This window comes from Gambusia affinis, linkage group LG15 (assembly GCF_019740435.1).
Source record: "Gambusia affinis linkage group LG15, SWU_Gaff_1.0, whole genome shotgun sequence".
NCBI lineage: Eukaryota > Metazoa > Chordata > Actinopteri > Cyprinodontiformes > Poeciliidae > Gambusia > Gambusia affinis.
The window spans coordinates 3,414,007-3,430,846 of NC_057882.1; the positions used below are offsets into that span (position 1 = coordinate 3,414,007).

The window sequence follows — 16,840 nt, forward strand, 5'->3', positions numbered from 1 at the left end:
CTCTGAGGAACTGAGAGAAGCTGGTCAGAGTTCTGAGCTGCCGTTCTGCGCCGACAGTGTGAAACACCAGAACTACATTATATCATCTTGGTGTGATGTGAATTTTATTTTTTGTTAGCATTTAAAAAATAATAAGGTTCATGGTCATTTTTTATAAGACAAAATAAAACATCACAACCAGAATCTCCAGGTTCTCCGTTGCTGAGTTACATTGCAAATCAGAGGAGATATATCTGCAGCTGCTGCGCTCCAGACCGTAATATGGAGAATCTCCTCACAGGACTAGAAACGAACCGAATCACACATTAACCTGTTATATAGAGCAACTTGCCACTGAAAAGTGTCTGTCCTTGCATAGCTCGGGTAACTGTTGTGCAGTTTGTGGCTGTATTGTAATAATCAAACCAAGTTTAATTTATGTCAGCAACAAGTGTGTCTTGAACATGCTCCAAAAACAAAAGCGGCAGTTTTCATTGCCTACCGACAGCAAAACAAAAGAATTTGGCTAAAAATTCTAAACTTGAAGAGAAAACCCAAAATGTTTTATGTGTGCTCAGGTCATTGTGTGGATAGAAAGCCAAGGGAAGAAAACCTGCATCTGCATCCGAAGCAACTGAGTCAGTGAAGTGGCGAACTATGCTAATGTGGGTTATTTGCTGCCATTTCTTCAAGTCACCATCCCTCCCCGCATTAGCTGTAGGTAGCGGTAAAACAATATTGCTGTGATAGCTGGAGTTCCCACATATTTTATTGCCTTAAACCTCTGTGGAAAACAAGTTACCGGGTTGCTAACATGTAAACAAATGGCGGTTCCAGGTAGCTGCGGAAGTCACGCCCATAAATCATGCATTCCTGTTATAAGGTGGATAAGGACAGCTTTTTTCCAATCCCCATGAAATCAGCCCATTCTTGACACAAAAAGCATTTCTTCTTGTGCTCTTTTGGAGAAAAGTTGCACTAATAAGAAATGTGTTGACAACTGTGTTCCTCTTGCAGTCCAAAAGAAAAATGAAGAAAAGTGGTTCAAAAAAATACCTCGTTTAAGAGGTTGAATTATTAAATTGTTTAAACTCAAGCATTTCAATATGAAGCACAAACTTGTATAATATTTAACTTTTTCCCAGTAGTCTCCATAGTAATCAAAGTACCAACCATCCCATTCCCCTCTCTTTTTTCCAGATACTTCCAGTGCCTTCCAAAGTTTGGCCTGTTTGCTCCCATCCACAAGGTGATCCGCATTGGTTTCCCCTCCACCAGCCCGGCCAAGGCCAAGAAGAGCAAGAGGGTGGCCATGGGGGTCTCCTCTCTGGCCCACAGCCCCAGCAGCTCCTCCATCAGTTCAGTCAGCTCGGTGGCCTCCTCTGTGGGTGGACGCCCGAGCCGAGCTGGACTGGTAAGACGGCTGCAGTTCGCTCCAGGCTCACGCTGATGGCAGACGGGCTGTTTCAGCATGAGTGTGACGAGCAGTTTAAAGGATCTGGTTGGCAGTCAGTGGTGTGTGTGTTTGTTTGCTCTCTTGTGGAGGGTTGGATGAGCAGATCACATCTCTCATGTCTTGGTCGGTCATACTTTCATACAAACCAGTGCACCGCTGTGAGACGTCGGTGTTATTCTGGACATACGGGTCACTTGTTCAAACAGAAGTCTATTTTCAGATACTTTTGCGTTTAATTAGCAGTATGAACCATCACACACAAAAATCTGATTTCAGCCAAATATCAGAAATTGAGCATGAAGACTTGCTGTGTGAACGTAGCCAGAGTTGGAGCATAACTCACTACAGGGTTGCCTTTCTCTAGTGGTTATTGGGTAAGTGAAACACCATTGACAGGTTTATCACAAGGTTTGTCATGAAATTGGATTTAAACTGTGTTCTACTCATGGTTTCATCTCTAAATATGGATGTTATACATTAAGAAGTAGGCATTTTTCTCTACTTTCACCCGGTTTTTATTTTTTTGTGAATTCTCTGGAGAGGAGAAATCCAATCTGGAATTCATTCCCATTACATGTAAACTTTCAATCTGCTCTATAAACTGTATATCTCCAATATAAAGCACTGTAAAAATACCCAATAATATAAACATATGGCTTCCTGAATGTTCTGTCACTCAGGATTTAATTACTTCTTTCACAGTTTGTTTATAGTTTTCTGTAATTTCCTGTTTATATGAGCCTTAAATGCTTATTTGTGTTGAAAAGAGTGATGATATGGCCCTTCCTCCCTTTTGCCCAGAAAAGGCAGACATCAGTGACATAGCAATAGCAAAATTTTTGGTTTATTATTGAGCATTTCTTGTTAAGTGTTTTTTGTTTTTTTCAGACGTGACTTGTTGGGGTCTTCTCTTCTAACTGCAGAGATAGCGAGTAAACATGGTTAACCAGGCTGGTTTAAACATTCTGCAAATTGAAAGACGTTAAGGAACTGGTTTAGCCGCAGCCTAAAAGAGAGCTTCATCCCATTTCAGACATATTGTCTCTTTAAGGCTAAGACTCAGAGTGGTCCTTGGCAGCAGACTGAAGTAGATGGGGCATCAGAGTATCTCACATTGATTTGTAGCTTCTGGTTACAAGCCAGCTCTTGGACGGAGAACACTCCCCTCTACTTTCCTTAATTGTTGGCAGCGGCGTCAGACAGCACTGAGAGCAAGCTTTGTGAATTATCTGGCGGATCACGCTGACTGAGCACCAGATATTCAAAAATATTTGCCCCGTCACTTTCATTTAGCAGAGCGCTAAAGAACAGAGGATTTTCTAGAATCTTTATGGCTAGTGTGTTGGTAGAGATGTACATTTAATGTGTGTAAGAAAAGAAGTATCTCCAAAAATATGTTTATTTTTTGTTCTCTCATTTGGTTGCTGAAGCAAAATCCTAATTTCTCTGGTTAATTCTGGTTGAAAACAAACGGCCTTACCAAAATAAAACCCTCCTGGAAATCTTTGAAAAGAGGTCCCTCTAGTGGACAAATAATATGTTACATTGTGAAATGTTTTAAGTAGGAAATACATGGTTTAAATGCTATTTTGGAGCTTTTGTTTATGTAGTATGCTCAAGAAAAAAAACTAAATAAAAATAATACATTTGCTAGGTTTGAAAGGTTTTTATTGAAGAGAGATGCTGGCTGCAAAGTGATAGATGATATCCTGACTTGTTAATGTTGTGATCTCTGAGACACTTTGTTGTCACTTTTGCCTTGAGATATCATACTGAAATAATTCCTGGATTTTTTAAGAAGAAGAAGATGAGGATTTTTTGATCCGACTCTTTATTATTTTTGGACAGAATGGGAACTTTTTTTAAGTACTAGTTCCACTGGCAGATTATTTCACTTATAACAAGACATGTTTCCCATGTTATGAGATAGTCTTCCAGTGGAACTAGTACTTTCTATTCAATATTCCAGAATTATAAGAAGCTCCTATATCTTGCTGAAAAGTTGCTTGTAAGTTAATTTTGTCTTATTTCAAGTGTACTCTACAATAGATAGATAGAAAAAAGGAGTACATTTTTGAGAAAAAAAACTCAGAAATTTGCCTGTTTGTTTTAGCAAAGTCCTGAGATCAATCCCAGAATATTTATTTCCTTGCAAATGTTCAACTTTTCCAACTCAGAAATTTTGAAGTTTTTTTTCTTGTAAATCTACTCCTTTTTAAATGTTTCTATCTACAATAGCCCTAATACACTCTTTTATGGAACACTTGAAACAATTCAAATTTAAGAATGAAGATATTTGCACTCAAAACTCGACCGAAAACACTTGGTAATATTTTGTGTTTTTGCAGTGTTTAATTTTTGACCTATGTTTCTGTCACAATACTGTGATGTTTAGGGTAACATGGTGCGCAGCGGGTTGGCAACAGACGTCCAGGCAGCTCATTCAACACTCGTCTCTTAATGCTTCATCTTCCTTCTCGCTTTAAGCTGACGGAGACGTCGTCGCGCTACGCCCGGAAGATCTCGGGCACCACGGCGCTCCAGGAGGCCCTGAAGGAGAAGCAGCAGCACATCGAGCAGCTGCTGGCCGAGAGGGACCTGGAGCGCGCCGAGGTTGCCAAGGCAACCAGCCACATCTGCGAGGTGGAGAAGGAGCTGAACGTCCTCAAGACTCAGCATGTGCAGGTACAGAGGCAGTCTGGGCATCCGGTGCATTTTTAACGCAACAAACCAGAATCGGTCGTCTTCTTTTGTGTTCTCAGTACGTGACGGAGAACGAGAGCGCCCTCCAGCAGGTCCAGAGCATGTTGGCCAGTACACAGAAAGACAAGCTGGAACTGGCCAATCAGCTCGAAGAGGAGAAGAGGTGATGTCACTCACTCGCATCCCTGTGACAAAACATGGAATGTTTAGTTGAATGTTGCCTGTAAATCATTTTAGATCGGAAACATACAGTGCCTGTAAAAAGTATTCAGCCCCTTGGATGCTTTACCCTTTTTATTGCTTTCAGAAATCAATTATGATCCTCAAAATCTGGCCTTTTTTGACAAAACCGATACAAAAAACCTTTTAAAGGGGTCTTATTATGTAAAATTTAAATTTGCAAGTTTTTGTGCATCCATCTTGGATCTCAACAACCCAAGTGTTTCTTTGGCAATAAGTTAATGTTTTCAGTGTCTGGAAAATTAACTTTCAAAAACTTTTGGAGTGTAACGTAACAAATCAACTGGCACTGCCCCTCACTTAGCAACCCCAGCGAAGCTGAGCCTGTTACCTAGCAACTCCATCACATTTAGTCAGCTGATTTTACTGCTGTATGTGCTGCACAATGGCTGCTGAAAAAGACAAGTGTTTTGTTGTTGACTTACCATCCAGAAAGCACTTCCTGCATTCTTCTTGATTGCGCAGGAGGCTTCACTTTTGCTTTTCAAGGATATACGGGTGTAAAATCGCACAACTGTTTGCAGCCATTTTTACATGTTAATGTAAATGTTGAGTTGGGTGGCGTGGCCAGCAGCAGCTTCTTCGGATTTAAAGCTCATTCTGAAAACCAGAGAAATTGCAAAAATAAATTCCCAGTGAGCGGGTAAATTGGTTTCCTGTCTGTTCGCATGATTGCTCCGAGTCATTTGACCAAACTTTGTCCTTGGCTTCCCTCATAATAATCAACATGTTTAAATGTTAACAGGAAAGTGGAGGACCTCCAGTTCAGGGTGGAAGAAGAGTCCATCACCAAAGGAGACCTGGAGGTAATTATCAGCATAAAATATCTGTCCAACTCGCTAACACTCAGTGTAGACTGTGGACAAGATAAACATAGTCTTTCAGAACAATTTTCAGGGGTTTCATGAGGGTCAGATTAGTTCAGTGATGAGTCTCAGACAGAAAAATGCTCTAGATTAGATTTCTGCAACCAAACAGCCATTTTTTTGCTTTAGTCAAACTAAATAAGGCTCACTTATTGACACTGATATTACATAACCTTTTGACAATTTTTTATATGAAATATTCACTAAAATAAATATTATTATCAAAGAGTGAACCTTTTTGTATTTCTTTTTTTAAGGTTTTCTAAAAGGGAATAAAAAAATTTATCAAGTATGTTACTGGTAGTTTCGCTGTCAATGTTCAATGCAATAATTCCATGAAAAACTGTTCAAACTTGAATTTGTTTTTATTTTCTCAAAAGAAACAAACCATTAGCCGAGCTGTCCAAAAGCACAGAAAGCCACTAGATTTACAACTGACAGCTTTAAGTCAGTTCAGTTTTCAATTCAATTTATTTAGCCAGCTGCAATTCCCAACAAATGTCTTCTCAAGGCACTTTACAATTCAACCGTACATGCATCAAATTGATCCTTTAAAATCTTGCTTTTGTCTGTCCCTGAGTTTGTTTTACTGCATGGAGGTTGGGATTATTAGTGCCAGTAATTAATGATCACTGTTGACTGACTCGTTTATGTTTTGAGTGAGTGATGAGACGTTCAGAAGAAACTAACAGGACGTCATTCATGTTAACATGTTGGTGTAAATCCAGTTCATCCAGGACATGGCAACCCAAAACATTTGTCAGTTTTCCTTCTCGAGACGTTTCTCGCAATTTTTCCGTGGCTCAGCTAAGGACCGACATCTAAAAATCCATTTCACAGATTCTTAAAAACTGTCAAATATTAATGGCAAAGTTCTCACATCACTGAAGCCTTCAATTCATATTTTATTGTACTTTGTCAATAAAATCCTCAAACATTGAATTGTTAAAGGACTGGCATGTCTTTTGCAATAATCGGCTATAAAACAGAACGGGATCTGCAAAATGCCGACTTGATGAACTCCGACCTGGAACGATCTTCAGCTTCACTCTGATCATCTGTTGCCACTCCGTTCAGTTATTCCTCTTTGATCTGCATTCGTCTTTTTTTCCCCTTTCAGCCTTTCCTTTTCTCTTTCCTTTTTCTGTCTGTGTCTTTCTGTTTTTCCGTAGACTCAGACGAAATTGGAACATGCCCACATTCGTCAGCTCGAGCAGAGTCTGCTGCTCGAAAAATCAAGAGCAGCGGCGCTCCAGAAAGAATTAGAGAGGCGAAGGGTAAAAAGCATGAGCCCGCTGCCTGTGCTTACTGTCCTGTGGTGTTCTGCCTCTCTGTCAACAGCATTTAAAATAAGCTGCACTGGTTGAAGTCATGTCCTGTCTGCCTTTGGTTTCCACTTTTTAATTTAACCCTGAGGAATGCTGATTATAAACTTACAGAATATTAATTTAGACCGAATTACCTGTGTAATATAGATACAATTGAAACATAATTTGTATTTTTTTTGTCAACTCTACCTGTGTTGATCTTTGCCTGAAAATATCTTAATAACTGATCACTCCTACAATTGATTTAGAGTGACCGGTCATAATTATGTTTTTAGACTGTAGGAGGAAGCTGGAGTGTCACGAGAAAACCTATTCATGCTTAAGGAGAGCATGGAAATGACCAACAATATGTTTCCAGATTTGCACCTCTGTGCAGCCTAATAAAGTATTAACTTAGCTTAGCTTATTTTGTCAGATTTAAGTTAAGTTTTGCCTTAGCTTTGCTTATTTTAGCTTATTTAAGTTTATTTTTTTGCCTTAGCCCATTCAACATTTACATTAGATTACTTTACCTTATCTTTATTTTTGTCTTAGCTTATTTTTGTCTTACCTTATTTTAGCTTAGTTTAATCTTTCCATTGCTTAGCTTATTTTAATTTATAGGGTAGGGTTGGTGACACATAACCAGCAGGCGGACAGCTTCTGTGTTTACTTTTTGCGCACTCTCCAGGATGGATATCCTTTAGCTCCATATCCATTTTTGTGTGGTTATGTAATTTTTAAAGCTTGAAATGTTTGTGGATGATTGTGGGATAAATCATAGAGATCATGTCCATGATGTCCTGTGTAGTGCCTTAAAATGCTGCGCTGCACCTCCTAGTGAGAGTCTCATCAATAATAAATAGGGTGCCACTCTTTTTTTTTTTTCTTTCTTCAAGATTTTGAAGATAACTAATCATTTTGAAACACTTGATTACTGCTTCTTTCAACAGGGAAGACGCAGTCATGTTGCAGAATCCTTGAGGTTGGGCAACAGAACCAAGGTGAAAACAAAGATGCCATCTTGTTTTGGCTTTGATCCGCTGCTGAGCTGTCTCAACTCTCGACTTCAAATTGACTTCAGATGCTCTCGGAGACATTAACCTTGCATAGACTCTTCCGTTTTCTGGTTTCAATCCTGTGTTTCTGCATCTGGATGCAGTTCAGGAGAATGTGTTTGAAAACTCTGCAGCCGATTGGTTTTCCATACAGTTTTGTGTCGTGCAGCAGGTCTTTCTCCTCGGTCTTCTCTTTGAACGGGTGTGTGTGTGCGTGCGTGCGCGTGTGTGTGTGTGTGTGTGTGTGGAATGTTTACAGAACTCACACTTTTTTCAGGTTTGTTGTTGGCTTCCTCACATTCGCTTGGCTGCTTTTAGATGATCAAACAGAAAATGGCCTTCTCTCATCTTCTGCTTCTTTGGACAGTGACACATTGATCATTTGGCTCTTTTAAACATTTTGGAAACAGTGCATTGACTTTAACTTTAATATCCTTCAGCTTTTATTATCCTGCTGGTACCATTACTTTAATGGTAGTCTCCAGAAATAAAGACAAAATTCATTAATGGCTATCAGGATAGAAACTATTGGACGCATCAGCAAGATTTAGCTCCAATAATGAAAAGGACTTAAATCTCACTTAACTATTGCTTTTACATTAATAGAGAGGAAATCTAGCTGCATAAATTGTTGCTTAGGATTATAAACCTACAGACGATAATCACTTGGTCTGCTTTTAAGTGCCTCCTTATTCGTAGTTTTGGATCCCAGCCCATAAATTGAGTCTTTATTAACCTTGTGAAGAACAGAACAATGTTACACAGCAGGGCGGCAAAGTCAGCAACAATCTTCTTCAGGAGACGAATAAATCGACAGGGTTAAATGTTGGTTGAATATTGATTATTGACCTTTCACTTAGTTGTAATGGCTTTGTCAGCTCGCAGATTTGTACCTTTGTGTTTCATCCAACCTGCTTCAGTTTCATGCCTGTAAACAAACAGTGTCGTAACAATCAACTTAACTGTTTTACGTATGTTTATACTCCACTTGGTAGAAGGGTATTTGATTAATTTTGGAATAAAATCTATTAAGTCTTATAAAATATGTGGTAGAGCCACATAAGAATTGCTTCATGACAGTTCGCTCTTTTTCATATCCAAGTCCTTGGGTGTAATATGGAGCTCTAGGGAGTTAGTGTCAACTTAATCCTAAGTGGCCAAAGTGGCGTCAACATCAGCAAGACCATTGTGGATGATAACGATGTCCAGATCCTCTGAGACTAAGGAGACGTTGGTCTGACCTTCAGAGACTATGAAAGACTTGGCATCAGCTGGACCATCAAATACTGTAGAGGGATTGGTCTTACTTGGACTGAAAACATGGTGTCTGGAGCCTTAGAGACTCAAGATGTGACCTCTGGAACCTTGGAGACTGAAAACTTAATGCCTGAAGCCTTGGAAACTGAAGACATGATGCCTTTAACTTTGGAGACTGAAGACATAATATCTAGAGTCCTGGAGAATGAAGACACAAGGTCTTAAGTCTTGGAAGATTGAAGAGATGATGTCTGGAACTTTGGGGACTGAAGACATGTGGAGGCTTGGAGACTGAATTGGTGTCAGCACTCACAAGTGTTTGCATGAGCAAAACTATTGGAAACTGAAGACGCGCTGGTGTCACTCAGATATCCAGAGACTGAAGTTGGCTGAACCTTCGGACCCTGAAAGATTGTCGACTGGACCCACTGAGTCTGAAGAAGCAAATGCTCCCTGACCCTTAGAGACTGAAGAGGTGTCAGCTAGATCCTAGGAGACTCAAGAGCCATCTCCATTCACCTGAACCATCAACAGGGCTGTGGTGGTGGCTCTGGTTGCAATATGGAGGATAAATCAGGGAGCTGAACATACAGAGGGAGGGTGGCTTAAAAGAGGGATTGCTCTTCTATGTATTTAGTTTGAGAAAAACATCAGGTCAGGGGTGCACCAGCACTTACGACCTACCATCCTATAACTTTTAGTTGCGTCTCTTCTCCAACTCCAACATGCCTGAATCAATTGATATGTTGTAACGACAAAAAGCTACACAGTGTTTTTAATTAATGGATGTGTTTAAATATGAGAGGGAGTCAAACGTTGACCAATCTGTTGCTGTCCACATATTTTATTTGTCATTTATATCCACTGCAATGCACTTTACTGCCTCAAGTCTTCAGCAGTTTCTCTTTTGATTTCCGTTGTCCTGAAGCCTGATCTCTGCTTGTTTCCTGGCTTAGATTTTCTTTGTTCTGCGGGTCGCAGTTTAAAGTTCTTCATCTTCAACCTCTAAACGGAAACGTGTCAGAATCAGTGATGGAAGTTGCTTTGTGTCTCATCAGCAAACCACCGTAGAAGAGCAGAGTCGCATCATGCAGCTGGAGGAGGAGCTCGCCCTCCGAAGGGCTGAGATCAAAGACCTCCAGGGTCAGCTCAGACGGGTCGACGTGAGCTCCCAGCAGGAGGCCCCGGGGACCGACGCCAAGCCGGAGACCGTCCTGCTGCGTGAGCAGCTGCTGACGGTGGGCCGCGAGCACCACAAGGAGAGCAGCGAGCTCAAAGAAAAATACGAGACGGCGTTGGCGGCAAGCCAGCAGGAGGTGGAGTCGCTGAGGATGGTTGTGGAGAAACAGAGCGCTGAGATCGGCGAGATGAAGCAGAAAGTCCAACAAGCCACCAGGGAGAACGTGGAAATGATGGACTCCTGGAAGGTACTCTCTTACTGCTTGGTCTTCAGATTGTAGAGCTTAAGGTAGAACAACAGCGACACTTTTTATTGCTTTAATGGTACTTTCTTGATTTCAGCCTAAATGTGACTTGTTTTGTTTTTTGCACAGGCTAAGTTCGACATGTTAGTGACTGACCATCAGCGATCCTTGGAGGAGCTGAAGGCAACGCTGAGCAGAGGTCAGTCTGCTCCACAAGGCCAGGAGCAGGACGCCCAGGAGCTGAGGACCACTCTGGAGAGCCTAAAGATGGAGCACCAGCTGGAGGTGGAGAACTTGAAGGCCAAACACAAGATCAAAGCCGCCATTCTGATCAAGGAGCGCGAGGATCTCTGCAATCGCCTTCAGGAGGCCAGAGACCAGCTGAACGGAGGCAGGTCTGACATGGAGACTCAGAGCAGCAAGGCGGCGCTGAGCGAGGCCTGCCAGAAGCTGCAGAGGGCAGAGGTCAGGCTGGCAGAGATGGAGGTACTCCAAGTGGAGCGGGACAAAACAACGACAGAACTTCGAGACAGACTGGAGCTGTCAGAGAAGAAGATGACGGACTACCAGGCCCTGCAGAAGGCCCAGGCTGAGAGCCAGGAGGAGATCCAGAAACTGGAGGAGAAGCTGAGGGTGACGGCAAACCAGCTGCAGGCCGTGCAGGCAGACCACTTTAAACCTCACGATGCAAACGTAAGCAGCTGAGGAGAAGCTCTGAGCTCAACATTACTCTGCTTTACCCTCATGCCGAATGTTTTTACAGCTCTTTGTTCTGTTTCAGATGATAGAAGATAATGAAATTTCAGAGGAGAAGAAGAAGCTGAAACAGAATATTGAAGGTATTTATATCCATTTAGTGGTGGGTTATCTTTTGCAACATAGCAAGCATTTGCTTGATAGCGTTTGTTAGATTGGGAATGATCTTTTAAAGTACTGCATGTATGAAAACAGATGCAATTTTGGTAGAACAGACAAAACTGATTTGCAGTGCAGGCGCAATTAATTTTGCATGTCTGCCTTTATGAATATGCAAAACATATGCTGATAATCAGTAGGTGCAAAAATCTGGTAGGAGTATATACAGATGGGATGACTGCAGTGCGATTTATTAAAGCTGAACCAGGCTGCAGGAGCTGCGTTTGCATCGACGTTCAGCACGTCTAAAAAGCAGGCGCAAACTGACACGCAGCAATTTCTGCCGCCGCTGTGGCAAGACTGAGGCATGGATGTAATGACAGAAGATGTTTTTGTCAAAATATTTGGAAGATTTAAAAAATAGAAACTAAAAATATTTTTAATATATGTGCCAATTTTGAATTGGCCCAGGAAAAAAATGCTGCAGTTTGTATTTGTCTGCTGCACATTCAACAAATCTTGAGGCCAAAGATGATTGCTTAAGACATATTAATGCAGGTGGACTACTAACAGGATTTATGCAATTTAAGGTTTTTTTTTCCTTCAGAAACAATGGAGAAGTTGATGAAACGGGAAAAAGAGGTCTTCACACTCTCTTCCCAGGTCGAAGCTCTGAAAACACAGAGTGGAGGTAAATGTTGTTGAGCTCCGATGGTTTTCATTCTTATGCACATCATGCACAGGCACAGATGCTATATTTCAATTAAAATAAGAACTTTAGTATATTTTGCAAAAAACAGTCAGCAGTTTCCTCCATGACTGAAGAAAGCTCTGCTGGTGTTTGGAGTTAGCTAAGGATTTTAATATTTCTTTTTTTTCACAATATTCTATCTCTGTGAGACTCAAAATTTTGGGTTTGCATAATCTGTTAGCTATAATAATCAAAATTGCAAGAAATAAAGGCTTGGAATATTTGACTTGATGTGTAATGATGAATCTATATAAGATGAGCTTCATCTCCTGAAAATATTTGACTCTTTCACAATATTCTGATTTGTCATATGTGCATGTACATGTTTTGAACCACTGACAGAGTTCACGCTGCGGCGCGTTGCTTCTTTGCCGTTTCTTTCTTTTGATCTTTTCAGAATAATCTTTTGAACAGCTCTGTGACATCAAACTGACGCCCTCTGAAGAATGGATCATAAATCATTTACAGAGGGAAAAAAAAAGTTTAAAGGGCTGTCTCTTAAAGCATAAAACTCATTTTTAATATTTATTTTACAGTCTTTAGTTCACAGTGGGACAAACGGGAGGAAATCTCATTATTTCTGACTTTGGGTTAGAGGTCAGAAGTAATGGAAATAACGGTGAAAAATAGCTTTTTGATTGAGTTTTTGAGATGGATTTAAACATAAGCCAACATATTATTTCTCTTTGGAAAGCATTGTCATCAAGAGGTAAAGGTAAAGGGATAATTATCCTAAGGAAAAAAAGATATATTCAACTTTGCCTGTTCTATTTTAGTGGCTGGTTAACAGATATACCACATTGCATCAAGTTCTCTTTAAGTATAACTTTATTTTCCTTCTGCATTAGCTCTGGAAAGTAAAGTTCGCTCTGGGGAAAAGAAATTCGAAGCTTTAGCCAAGGAGAAGATGCGTGTGGAGGCGGAGCTAGAGGCCATGACCAAGAAGTCCCATGATGCATCAGGGCAGCTGGTCAGCATAAGCCAGGAGCTGCTGAAGAAAGAAGGGTAGCTGCTGAATTGACTTTTCAATCTCCTCCAGGACTCACTGGACAACTGATGAGAAAAATTAGCAGTTTGATAGAGATGACTCACTCAACAGACCATTTATTGATTTTATTGTGTTTATTGTGACCCAGTGACAGGTCTTCTGATTTAAAGCAACATTTTCTCATGAAGAAAATGAACTCTGTAGACAGTAAAACACACCGAAATGGTTTTAAAAGACTGATGGCCCGTAATAATCTTTAAAGCAACTGAAAGAAGCTGCTGGTTTGGTTTTTTTAACCATATTTTTTATAGTTTTTTAAGCTGCAGTATAGAAACTGCAATTATATATTGTTTTGAATAACAATATTATTCCAGTAATCTTTTAATTCCATATGTATTAACTTTTCAGATCTTTATTTCTGTTAATTATAGTGATTTTCTTCTTATACCTAATAAAAACGGTATAATTAAGATCAGAATATTACATCAGACCTGTAAAAAAAAACATTTTTAATACAGAATTGTGGACTTCCCTGCTGAACGGTTGTTATTTTCAATTCATACTTTTAATCAGACAAACGAGCCTCATCGAAATGCATATTTTAATTTATTGAATATGACTGCTTAGTTCATCAGTTGTCTGGATTTATTTTATTTGAAATTGATTTGTTTTGTTTGCTCTCTTTTGCCTCCAAAGTGAAATGGAGACAGACCACATGTAGAAAATCATGATATTCGTACATTAATACTAATAATTTTATCCTGAAGTGGTTTTAAATTGCAGAAATATGTGGATGTGTTGACTGAATATAAGGACTTTTATCATCGTTGGCGTTAAAAAGAGTTTTAGATCTAATTACTAATGATGTTTTTGTTATCCAGTTGCTGTTTTGTGAAATGTAATGTTTTTCTCGTTGCTCCAGGAGTCTGAACGAACTGCGGGTGTTACTCCTGGAGTCCCACCGCCACTCTCGGGACGTGGAGAAAGACCTGAGCCGAGAGGTGCACAAGGCTGAGTGGAAGGTCAAGGAGCAGAAACTTCAGGACGACATAAAAACCCTGAGAGAAAAACTGCTTCTGCTGGTGAGAACAAACAATGGCTTTGATCTAATATTAAACTAATTGAATTGAATCGGAATGACTCCAAAAGCACCAGGAGTATTTTTATTTTTATCTGCTGTTCTTGTCAATCTGTTGGAAACTGTTTTTGTCGTGAATTGATTTTTCAGAAACATAAATATCCCAAAGAAGAAAATGTGTCCATCCTCTTTTTTCAAAACTTCATTTCTTTCTTAATTTAAAATAAGAAAAGAATGCATGCTGTATTAAATATTAAATAAATAGAAGATAGCTGTTAAGAAATATTAAACGCCTGTGAGATGATTAATAAATGTTATTTGTTGTACTTTAGAGCAAACACAAAGAAAAAACACAAAATCTATTTTTTATAGTCTAATTTCTAGTGCAAGTATCTTTACACACTTAAAAAAGGACAAAACTAAATTAAAAGTAATTTTCCAACAAGTTTAACCTTTCAGCAATATTAATAATTTCTTAATATTTTCGATTCCCACAGGCAAGTTATTTTACTTTTAACAAGACTTTCTCTCCTATTACTAATGAAATAATCTTCCGGTGGAATGACTTGTTCATCAATATTAAAGAATTATTGACTGAAATCAAGCTCCTATAGTTTATGTAAAAGCTACTTGTAAGTTAGTTCTGTCTTAGTTCAAGTGTGCTAAGATATTTGCACTAGAAGTTTGACTAAAAAACTTTTTTTTTTTTTTTCTCTGTGAACCTGTACTGTTTGCCCTAAATTACCACAGGGACATTTAATAATCATCTTTCAGACTTTTATTATTTATTAACAGCTATATTTCAGTCAGTTATTATTCATTGTGGATTCCTAACCTACAGAGATGGAGGTTTAGAGCTGAGCTAGATGTCAAAGTGTTTATTTTGCTTGTTAAAGACTCAAACACTCATAAGACATGTACTTGGTCAGTTTAGGGTTGTGTTGTTTGAGGCTGCTCAGTGTTTCTGTTTGATGAAATATTGTTACTGTGAGCTTACCCTGTTTCCTGCTCCATGAAAACCATAGCAACCACTAACTCAGTTTTTATATTTCTCACGTGCTTCTCCATTTTTCACTGGATTCCTAACTCTTCTAAAAGAGCAACAAGTGAATGTTTTTACCACAGTAATGACTATGTCTCCTACCACGATATAGTTTGAATTTAAAAAGATCTTGAAAAATATCAAAATTAGTAACTAGAAAACAGAAATGATCTCTGACACTTTGTATCCAGGAGTTTTACTGCTGCTGGGTTATATTAATACTTCGTCTCATCTGCGTTTGTTTTTCAGGGAAGGGAGCGGTCCTCTCCTGACCACCGGCGGTACTCCATGCTCGACCCGTCGGCTCCGGACTCGGAGGTTAGCCGCCTGCGCCAGCGGCTGCTCAACACCGAGGACGCCCTGAGGAACGCCTTGGAGCACAACCAGCAAGTCGACAAGCTTGTCCAGGCCATGCGAAGACATCCAGATAAGAGCCAGGTGAAAGTGGTTCTGAAAGGAGTACGCATGTTCTTCGAAGAAGCTTCGTCGGTATTAAAAGCTGGAGAGTGGATTGCTAGTTGTCAGTTGGGGGAATTTGAATGGGAAGCAAAGCTAGTTAAATGATCTGCAAAAATCATCCACATTCTGACTGTTTTTTTTTTAGCTTTCTTTAAATAAATAGAAAGGTAGACCAGAACATGTGCATTAACGTCTTGTGGAAGAAGACACTTTTGTCAGGAAAAAACAGGACTGTAAAATGAACCGGCACATCATTCTGACCACAACATGTTGTGGTCAGACATCTGTCTACATGCATCATTTCTGTTTTTCTTTGTTTTTTTCAGGTTCTAGGTGCAAATTCGGCGAATGGAATTCATCACCAGGAATCAGACAGCACTCAAGAGGTTTGTTGTTATTGTTTTCTACTGAAATGTTCTTAATTCTTAATTTGTATCACAGATAAATTAAATAAAAATCAAAAAGAAACAGGACAGGGCAGTATACATACATGAAGGGAACCATTGACAAACCCAGGATTATTTTGTCTGTTACTTAATGCCCACCCACCTCTACATATCAGAAAGTAGAAGTGGTTTTGCTCTCTTGCTGAAGCCAAATGCTTTCAACCTTCTTTTCTAGGAACAACACTGATGGGGGCAGCAGCGGTGATGGGGCAGGCGACTCCAACGTGAACCCAGACTGATGTGGGACCTTCAGTCGGGAGCAGAGCGTCTCCCGATGCCTGAAAAACATTTCCGTTTACAGTCAATGAATACCAAAACAGTGAATTTATATGTTGTTGCAGAAAGCACCTAATAGCCAATCACGGAGATCACTTAAAGTACTATAAAGTATGGGACATGAAGAGATATTATCAGTGAAATAACTGCTGAGAACTCGAGAGAATGGCAGCTTTGGATGCTTTACAGTAGTTAGGAAGCTTCAGTCAACAAGTCAGTGGGAACTCCTATTTTGAAGGAAGAGCTATTGGACTGACTCTTGGTCGCTTTCTTTGTTTTATTTATTGCTGTTATTTTTGACATTTTGCTTTCTAATAATCCTCTGTACTGCTCGAAGAAACACCCGAATTCTGACGTTTCTATTAGATTCTGACTCAATCTGATGTCACCGAACTGTAAAGGTCAAAACTCCCTCTGTAACGCACACAAGCAACAGAAATGTTACCTCTTTTTAATCCCTTCATGATTGTAGTTCAGGTTGTATGCATTGTATGAATTTAGATTTCCCTTTTCTTACATCCCTATGACTGAACCAAGTGTGGCCCAAATAGAACAGAGCAGAGTTTGCAGCGTATCCTTTTTAAATTCAGTCGCAACAAAAGTACAGAAACCAACCAACAAGTCACTCTAAACTAAATAAACAGAGTTACCAGGA

At 39.7% G+C, this 16,840-nt stretch overlaps 1 protein-coding gene across 3 annotated transcripts in view; it reads left to right on the forward strand.

Annotated features, from left to right (window-relative positions):
* Positions 1 to 16,840, forward strand: part of clip2 (CAP-GLY domain containing linker protein 2) — a 32,378-nt gene extending 15,538 nt beyond the window's left edge. Inside the window, exons 5-18 of one of the 3 annotated variants that reach the window (XM_044140796.1) lie at positions 1,180 to 1,393; positions 3,923 to 4,120; positions 4,198 to 4,301; positions 5,124 to 5,184; positions 6,417 to 6,521; positions 9,925 to 10,293; positions 10,420 to 10,983; positions 11,072 to 11,129; positions 11,753 to 11,836; positions 12,745 to 12,901; positions 13,807 to 13,966; positions 15,254 to 15,442; positions 15,790 to 15,849; positions 16,085 to 16,840. In XM_044140796.1, coding sequence (XP_043996731.1) covers positions 1,180 to 1,393; positions 3,923 to 4,120; positions 4,198 to 4,301; positions 5,124 to 5,184; positions 6,417 to 6,521; positions 9,925 to 10,293; positions 10,420 to 10,983; positions 11,072 to 11,129; positions 11,753 to 11,836; positions 12,745 to 12,901; positions 13,807 to 13,966; positions 15,254 to 15,442; positions 15,790 to 15,849; positions 16,085 to 16,096 — 2,335 coding nt within the window. In that variant the 3' untranslated portion in view covers positions 16,097 to 16,840. Of the gene's footprint in view, positions 1 to 1,179; positions 1,394 to 3,922; positions 4,121 to 4,197; positions 4,302 to 5,123; positions 5,185 to 6,416; positions 6,522 to 7,504; positions 7,556 to 9,924; positions 10,294 to 10,419; positions 10,984 to 11,071; positions 11,130 to 11,752; positions 11,837 to 12,744; positions 12,902 to 13,806; positions 13,967 to 15,253; positions 15,443 to 15,789; positions 15,850 to 16,084 lie in introns of all 3 variants that reach the window. The other 2 variants (XM_044140797.1, XM_044140798.1) reach the window with 2 other exon arrangements.